This window comes from Aplysia californica, unplaced genomic scaffold (genome assembly GCF_000002075.1).
Source record: "Aplysia californica isolate F4 #8 unplaced genomic scaffold, AplCal3.0 scaffold00017, whole genome shotgun sequence".
Taxonomy (NCBI): domain Eukaryota; kingdom Metazoa; phylum Mollusca; class Gastropoda; order Aplysiida; family Aplysiidae; genus Aplysia; species Aplysia californica.
Genome location: NW_004797287.1, coordinates 493333 through 502062, shown reverse-complemented (window position 1 = coordinate 502062; position 8730 = coordinate 493333). Strand labels below are relative to the sequence as shown.

Genomic DNA, 8730 nt, shown 5'->3' with positions numbered 1-8730 from the left:
GTCTGTCTGTCTGTCTGTCTGTCTGTCTGTCTGTCTGTCTGTCTGTCTGTCTGTCCGTCTGTCTGTCTGTCTGTCTGTCTGTCTGGTTTGTTCAGAAATCTCGATGCCGCTTGCTTTTTTACGCCCGTATCTAATTTGAAGCGGCTTCTGTGCATTAGCATGTTTTCAATAGGACCGAATCAGTATCTGAAAGCCTTGAAAAACAGTTTAGGTTCTTATGAGAGACGAACCTGGGGCCTCGGGATCACCCAACGAGTGTCTTATGACACTAACAACGACAGACCCTGCTGATCTAGCCTCGCCCTCCACCTCATTATGCTTCCAACAACCCTTATATTATATCCCTTCTCTTGTTGCATCCAATTTTACTCTTTTTTTTGCGACGCCACCGCTGCCACCAGTCTGTATCCATGTTCTTGCTTGTCAATCTCTGTATTTTGTCAACCCGCCCTAAACGCAACAGAACGCACGTGCGCTAGGAAAGGTCAGGGCGAGTTAATTATTTATTTGGGCATTGTGACAGAACCACAATGAGGCAATATCACATGAAGTTCGTGGGGCGGTGCTCGAGGGAAAAACCTGGCCATCGTCACCAGGCGTTCGCATGTGTGGCAATCTGTCAGGAGCAGAGCCAACCTGCCTCATTGGATGCCAAGACTCCAATTTAGGCATCCGTTTTCTGTCGTTTTCAATATTTGGCAGGGTAGATGCAAGAAGAGAATTTTATTCTGAAACAGATATCCTGGGAGTGGTTAATCAGATAGTTTGGTCCTTTTTTTTTTTGGTCTAGTCGGTGTGGGGGTGACATTTATAAATAAGAAAGTTTTGTTGTATTCATTGTGTCTCCAATGGTTTTGTGTGTTACGTTCGTAGAAAAAGTTCAGCTTTTTGCAGCCGTTTCCGAGAATCTATTTCAAAGTTATGTCTTAGCCCCCGTTTTCTTCTCGAACCTTTTCTATGCCTTTTTCCTCTCTTCGTTCCTTCTAGAATTGTTTTCCAAGCTCTGCCATGACTAGTCTGGTATGGCACCTGAAACATCCCAGCTTGTGTTTTCTGATTAATGTTTCTTACTTGTCTGTCGTCCCTCATTGCTGTATTACTTGTGCTATGGTGTAATGCTGTGGCTTTGGTAAAACATCCGCGGGTTGCCAAAAATGTGCAGGAGTCAGCTGAGCTATACTCAAGCAGAAGCAATTTGGCCCTCTGAAATTAATTCATTATGTGGCATTAACGTGAATGGAAGTTTAGAGAATAAAAAAGTATGTACAGAGAGAACGTCATTATAGTTGATTGCGCTCATGTCGTTGTTATTTTAGGTTCACCACTTTTGTGACAAATCGCTCCAATGAGACATGCCGCCCTTTTCATTTGAAAAGAATATTTTTGAAGCTACGTGCACAACACTACGCGTGTTCTGGTGTCCACGTGAAGAACAAAGGGAGTCAGGACTCGAGATCGTTACTTCTCTATTAGTACTGTTATTAATTTATAATGCTTTATTTTTTCTTTTTACGGCATCCTGTCGATATGAGCTTCGGGGTTTGCAACCTCTTGCAAATTTTTCAAGGCGTTTGCATTTTCATGTAGCAAACATGATAGAAAATCTTGGTTTTTGTTCATATTATCACACCAAATTTTGTTTCAACCAATTTCGTCGAATGTTTTCCCCTCTATATTTCTCTCCTGGTCATATTCGAAACTGAGAAAGTGTATCTCATGAATTATTCTCTATAACACATCCCCTCTAATTTCTGATGCTGATATCGTATCCTTCACTTCATCCCATTGCATGTTGTCATATCATATTCTAGCTTGTCCTACCTTATCTATCTGACGTTGCCATTTGTCATATCATCATTGCTGACCAAACTCTATTATTTTCAATCAACAGATTATGACCCATTTAGAAATGCGGAACTTCGATATGCATTACGACCCTGAGGACGCCGAGATGTCGGCCCAGGAGCGCCTTCTCTTCAACAACAACTTCAACAACAACCACCACCATCACCAACACCCGCAGCAGCATCTTTCGGGCAGTGGAGAGGAGGAGAACCAGTACCAGGTACCCTATGCCCACCTACACCAGCACCAGTACCTGCAGCACCAGCAACAACTTCAGCACCAGCAGATGCCTGGTATGTACAGCGGTAGCGGCGGCAGCAGCAGCGACGGCCGACATGGAACCTTCAGGCCGTCCACCCCGCGCATGAACGGCAACCACCACTCACCAGTGCCTCACCATCATTCTGGCAACAGCTTTCATGATAAGTACAGCGTGGCTTACCCTGTGCGTGAAGATCATCTAGGAAGACATAGCAATCGCTCGAATGGTTCTGGTATCGTGTATCGACCCAGGCGGAAACTTTGGTGGATGGCGGCCATGTTGGTTCTCTTTCTGCTCCTAGTGGCGGGTGCTGTCGTCATCGCGATTTACTTCACCGTTCTCAAAAAAGAGGCGGAGCCTCAGGAAACCGTGGGAGGGACTGTAATGGAAACGGACGATGGCCACACGCCACAGACTAGCGAAGAAGAGTTTGTCACGAAGCAGCCACCGTATAACTTCCCGAATCTTGGCACAACACCTCATCCCCCGCGCGGTTCTTTCTTTCCCAGTTTCTCGGATACGAAAGTTCAGAAGTTCGATGCATACTGGCACCCTGGTGATTCCCGCCTTTTTGTGGCGTCCCTAACCAACGGTACAGTAATCCAGGTGTTCGGCCCCAAGAAGAGCGACGGAACAGTCAAGTCCCTGTACTCGCTCAGCATGTCTGGAGCGGACGGGATGGTGAGGTCTGTGCGCTTTCTTGGTCAGCGCAATCTGGCGTCTGTCGTGCTGCCCAGTGGCGTGATTGTCAGCTACGACTGGTCAGCCAACATGCTGGACATGGAGATCAAAGTGTTTGAGCCGTACACGGAGGGAACATTGGGTCCTATCTCGCATTTGGCTTTAGTGGAAGTCGGGGTCCGGTCTTACCTGTTGAGGCAAATCTCCAAGGTTATGACCGACCTGAGAACTCTGCGTAAACCTTTATTCGATCGACGGCGCGGATCAACCAAGTGCTTCTCTCGTTTCCCCGTCATGGTGACCAAGTGCGGTGGCCAGTACCCGTATGACGGCGCTTTCGTACAAGGGGAGATCACTGGAATTGAGACGCCAATCACCATGGCAGCGCTGCCGTGGCCTAAAGAAGCAGACCCGTGCTACGCCCAAGAGTCCGGATCCGTGTCCAATTATTACCTGCCCCTTCCTGGACAAGTGGATGACGACAACGCGACCATGATCAAAGACGCCTACACGGCGTCGTCTGCTCGGCTCTTCACGGAACTATGCAACATCATCAACGATCAGGTGTATCAGGAGAGGCAGAATCTGTGCTCGGATATGGCTGATAAAGTGGCCAAGAAGCTGAAACGACAACGTGTGTACAGCATCATCTACGACAGCTGTAGCGCTATCCTCAACTCGCTGCACACTGCTTGCGTTGCCATCTCTGGCATTGCCTCTTCTGACAACATGCCCTCGCTGACTGAGAACGGCCTCATGAGGAGTTTGAACCGCCGCCTGTCTGACAGCTTCCAGCCTGGTCTGCCGGACCAGGTAGACCTCAAGGCTCATGCTTTTTGCCCGTCCTCTCTACCTCTTAGCTCTTACCAAAGCACAGTTGCCATCCATGCGATCCGCGGTAACGTAGCTCAGGACGTTATCCACATCAACTGCCCGGATTACCCAGAAGTCACCAAGGTGGATCTGGACCATCTGCTGACCACATCAGAGGTCCAGTCTTCTGCTAGCCACTACGACTTGGTTAAACACAAGATGACTGTCTGCTCCATTTGCGCTTTTGAGAAGTCCGTGCACGCCAAGATTGTGTACGACGAAATGATCTGCAACAACACTTGCTCCAAAAACAACATGGCAGAAATCATCCCTGATGTGTATGTGCGCGAAGGAAAAGAGTTCCTGAAGCAAGACAGTGTCTACTGCCACGACTTTCTCACCGCCGTCGACAACAGAATGGAACCTTTGGGACGTCAGTGCGTGGCCAACTGCATGTCACATCTTCACGTCAAGTTCCTAATCAGAGACCCAGCTTCTGAAGTCGTTTACTACGATCAGACTGTTCAGTGCTCCGAACTTAGATCTCATTCTTGTAAGATGAAATTTGGGAGGTGAAGAGCTATCTTGAGAGACGAGACATGAACTGAATACTGCAATACCTGGAGTGACTTAAAGACTCTCCAGGTTTCCAAGAATTGGCAGCATCTGTGATAAAACCATAGTTACTGCAGTAACTAAGCCGATATAAAGATCCCCACATTCTGCAATGGAAAAATGTGGGGTTATCTTTTAATGCTGTCAGAATCTCATTTTATGCACCAAGAGTGTGCTCACAAACACTGCAAATAAACTGAGCACTGGGAGAGGACGACATGGGAGACCCGTTGGTGTGTCCGTGAAGAAAGACTTCTTGGGAAGAAATATGTCACCGACGCCAAAGGCCAAAAGTACCCACAATGATCTGTCTTCGTGAAGGAGAGACCAAGGATCTCCGCTCCGAGGCAGCATCTGTGATAAAATAATGGCATGTCTAAACATCTGTAGACCAGACTGTTCGGTCAAACGTGTAGAGGAGATATGACTCAGTCACCCTCACCATAACGGTCCTCATACACCAGGGAGCTTTTTGTTTCATTATTTCGTCAAAGATTTGATTTCTTCTGAAATACTGTACCCTCCCCCCCACACACACACATCACAGCCCTCTCTATTGGTCGTCTCGAAGAGTGTACATACCTATGGGACATATTGTGTGTAGCTTGTGTGACCAGGAAGATTACATAAAACTGCCGAACGCCGTTGTTTGTTTTGTGTGGAGTTTAAGGTCAACTATTGAATGATAAACTTTTCACTTCATTCGTTCCGTGCCCAAAGAGACTACCGTTACGAATCACGACGTATCGGAGATAAGGTGATCGTTGCTAACAGCCTCGCTTCACATGTCCTTTGGGTTGAGGAAAAACTTGTGCTGTTTTCACATAGTGTAAGGTATCATAACAATCACAGTAAGGAAACATGTAGATGGTTGACTGCATAGAACAAAAACTGTGTGTGAACTTGGGAGTATAAATATATCTCCAGGACAAATTATAATTTATTTGTTTTATTTTTGTGTATATTTATTTTGGTATATTATGATCACCGTCAGTCAGTAAGACGAGACACCGAGAAATCATACTCTTCTTGTGTTCATGTGTACGAGAAAATAATGACATTTATTGAATCTTGGATTTCCCTGCTTTTTCCTATAATAATTGGAAAAAAAATCTTGGAAACACCAGTTGGGAGGAGTCAACAGCGGCCACGCCATGTCGTTGGTACACAAAGTTCAACACTTTCTCTTAAAGAAATGCCAGCTCCCTCCACGCCTTGTCTACTCTCACCCTGACAAAGATGGCCACTGGGAGAAGCTTCCTTCTTCTACAGAATTAATTTCCTGTTTCATTTCCCCCCTTCAAGTTAATGAGCGCAGGCAATAAGTGCAGGGACTCTCTCTTTCTGCTACTCCATTACGCATGCGCTTGCGCTGGAATCCTTTCGTTTGATACTGATCTGAGAGTCTGAGAGACGATCTGGGTCCGGGCCAAAAGAACAGAATCAATGAAGTAACTGTTGAATTCTGATTTTGTATTAAGCTGGAATATTATACAAGACAAGAATAATTTTCATAATCACTGGGGGTTTCTAGAAAGCCGTTAAAGGACTACATCACTTTTTCAGAACGGAAACGAGGCAGGAGTTCCTTGTTTTTGTTACATTTATCATTTTTATACATCCAATCACTACTTCATCAGATATGCCAAACCATTGGTGTGGACCATAGTTTTGTCATTTTTTAGAGAGATCGTTTTGTGAACTGCAGTAGTTCTTTGTACGGTTCCCATACTTCTTAGCTGTACTCTATGTGCTTTTCAGCTCTGCGGAATCTTACATCAGGGCTTGGATTTACAAGGAACCTACCTGACAGATGCGGCTCAGCATATCTCTTACATAACAGTTGGGTTCATTTTGCAAATCTTCGTTTTGAAATTAATGGAAAAAAGAAAATAATTAGATCTAGTACAGAGTCAACTATCTATCTCTTATTAATTTCTTTATCATCACTTTCCCGTTGACTGACTGTTGTTACTGGTCCGACAGACGAGCTCAGAGGGTGTTGCCAATAGGAACAGAAACTAAAGGAAGAAAATGGAGGGTGGGGGGCGTATAGTATAAAAGGGTATAATTTGCGAGATGTTAAAGGGGGGGGCATATGTGGGGGTAGGATGGGTTGTTTATCCGTTTTTCAACGGGTTCAGAGCATTTTTGTTCATTTACTCTCGGAAATTAAGCTAGTGATCCGGTTTGGGGGGGGGGGGGGGGAGGGCGCGGGCTCGGGGGACTCAATTGAAAAAGAATATGTTAACGAAAGGTCTGGTACCGGGTATTTATAAAAATTTTGTCCCACCCATTTTAATCTGACGTTTGTCTGCGTCAAGGAAGTAGCCTTATTTTACGTTAGAGAATGCAAGTGCTTGACTGTTGGATTTAGGGACTGGGGATTCAGATGAAGAGCATACTAAGAGTGATCTACTCACTTTTCAACACCCACCTGCACTTTGAAATACTTGGTGAAATCACCCCTTCATTTTTTTCGTATGACGTCTTTAAAACACAAGCTCATGAAAACATTGATCTTTATGTGTCATATGACCGTTCAATCAGACTCAAGACCTTGTGCAGTTGCGATTGCCGAAAACCCTTATTAAACTAAACTGAAAAGACTCAAGACTCGGAATTTTGCCCAGATTGGAGGGCAACGAAGGAGATAGTGTTGTTGGCCATAGCGTTTTGCTTTATTAGAGTTGTCTTCTTTAATCCTCAACAGAAAGAAAACAGATATGTTAAGCTAGTAATTGATTCGCCTTCTTGTCGTTGGTATGATCCAGTGACCCGAACCGTTGCGTTGAGAAAGGTTACCTTCTTTGAGGTTGACAGAAACAGCATGGGTCACTGAGCCGGCAGTGTATCTGTTTACACAGTCTAGTGTTTCCAAAAGTAATAAATAACCCACGTTTGCTGACAGACAACTCGCGGAAAAACGGGTAGCAATATGAAGAAAGAAGTAAGGTATCATGTGTCCACACATGTTATATTTGTAGCTCTGGGAGGGGGGGGGGGTATTTCTTACCATCATTACAATGTAGTAGCATAATGTGACTTGTTGAAAAGTAATTGTTTTTTGTTGTTGTTGTTGTTGTTGTTGTTGTTGTTGTTTGTTTGTTTGTACGTTTCCTTTGTACACATCTTCGATTCTTGTATAGCGCTGAGCGAAAGATCTTCATGCTATTATTTCTCCTCGTAATTTTATCTTCGCGTAATCAAGACTGAACCAAATGCATAGCCTACCATAATATGTATCCAATGCTGTCTCCTTCATCATCCAACCATACTTCACATGGGGGTGTTTAGTTTCGCATAAAACTTTTTTTCCGTTTCGAATGATTAATGAAGCATCTGTCACCAACAGGTGGTATAATATATCATGGATTATTCCTCAATTTTTTGCCTCTTTCGGGACAGAGAGTCCCAACACGAGACACAGAATTAGAAAAAGGACGTAGAGATAAATGCTTTTTTTTTTTTTTTACAGGATAACTACAACAGCTGCTACGAATGTTATGCAGGCCTACATGCACATTTTGAAGGCGGGAAAAAATGAACTAAGACACCGTTATAGTTATCATGGAACAATTCTCCATACAGGGGTATGCTACTGATCTCCCAGAGTAAATAAAAATGCATTCTTTATGATCATGAACTTTGCGTACCTAGGTAAATGAATAGAGCAAAGAGATTACGAATTATAACATTTGTCGTCTGAACTTCGACTGCAAAACAGTTTGGTTGTTTAGTTTAAGGCCTTTACAACTATTATATGAATGCGTGATACTGTTAAAAATGATATAATTGAATAAGACTCAGTAGCTACAGGGCACTGTGAGCAAAGTAAAGTACGTGTACGATACTCTTGTTATAAAAGAGTGCCAGAGATCGACCTACTTCAAGACGGAGAGGGCATCGTGTTTACAAAATGGACTACCCACAAAGCTCAGGGCTTGTAATTACAAATGTATATATATATTGGTGTGTGAGAGTGAATAATGTCGTACAGTACTATGTGCTTTTGTCTGTTCCGTTTGGTTTTTGGTACGTTACGTTATGGTACTCACGAGGTGTACAGTACTGGGGGTGTGCTTTTGTGAATGTGTAATGGGGAGGGAGAGTATAGACGTAGAGAGATAGATACAGACAGAGAGGGAGAGAGGGGGGAGGGGGAAAGAGAGAGAGAGAGAGAGAGAGAGAGAGAGAGAGAGAGAGAAAGAGAGAGAGAGAGAGAGAGGGGGGGGAGTAGTTTGGTGCGGTGTGTGTGTGTGTGTGTGTGTGTGTGTGTGTGTATGTGTGTGTGTGTGTGTGTGTGTGTGTGTGTGCACGCGTGATGACGACTGACTGACTTCCCCTCAGAAAATGCGAATCATGTAAACTATTGATGAAATTATTATGATTGAATTCGTTATGTTAGTATAGTTAAATTCTCTGTGAGATGACATAATGTGACTTAAATGAAATTGTCTTTTTAAATGTGTACTATCCATGCACTTGTCTTTTTGCGATTACTGTAAAATTTG

General features: G+C 44.1%; 1 protein-coding gene across 3 annotated transcripts in view; it reads left to right on the top strand.

Annotated features, from left to right (window-relative positions):
- Nucleotides 1-6242, top strand: part of LOC101858761 — a 139484-nt gene extending 133242 nt beyond the window's left edge. For all 3 annotated transcript variants that reach the window (XM_005090459.2, XM_035971420.1, XM_005090461.3), the window contains one exon: nucleotides 1892-6242. In XM_005090459.2, the coding sequence (XP_005090516.1) occupies nucleotides 1895-4177 (2283 nt within the window). In that variant the 5' untranslated portion in view covers nucleotides 1892-1894 and the 3' untranslated portion in view covers nucleotides 4178-6242. The remainder of the gene's footprint in view (nucleotides 1-1891) is intronic.
- Nucleotides 6243-8730: the final 2488 nt, after the last annotated feature.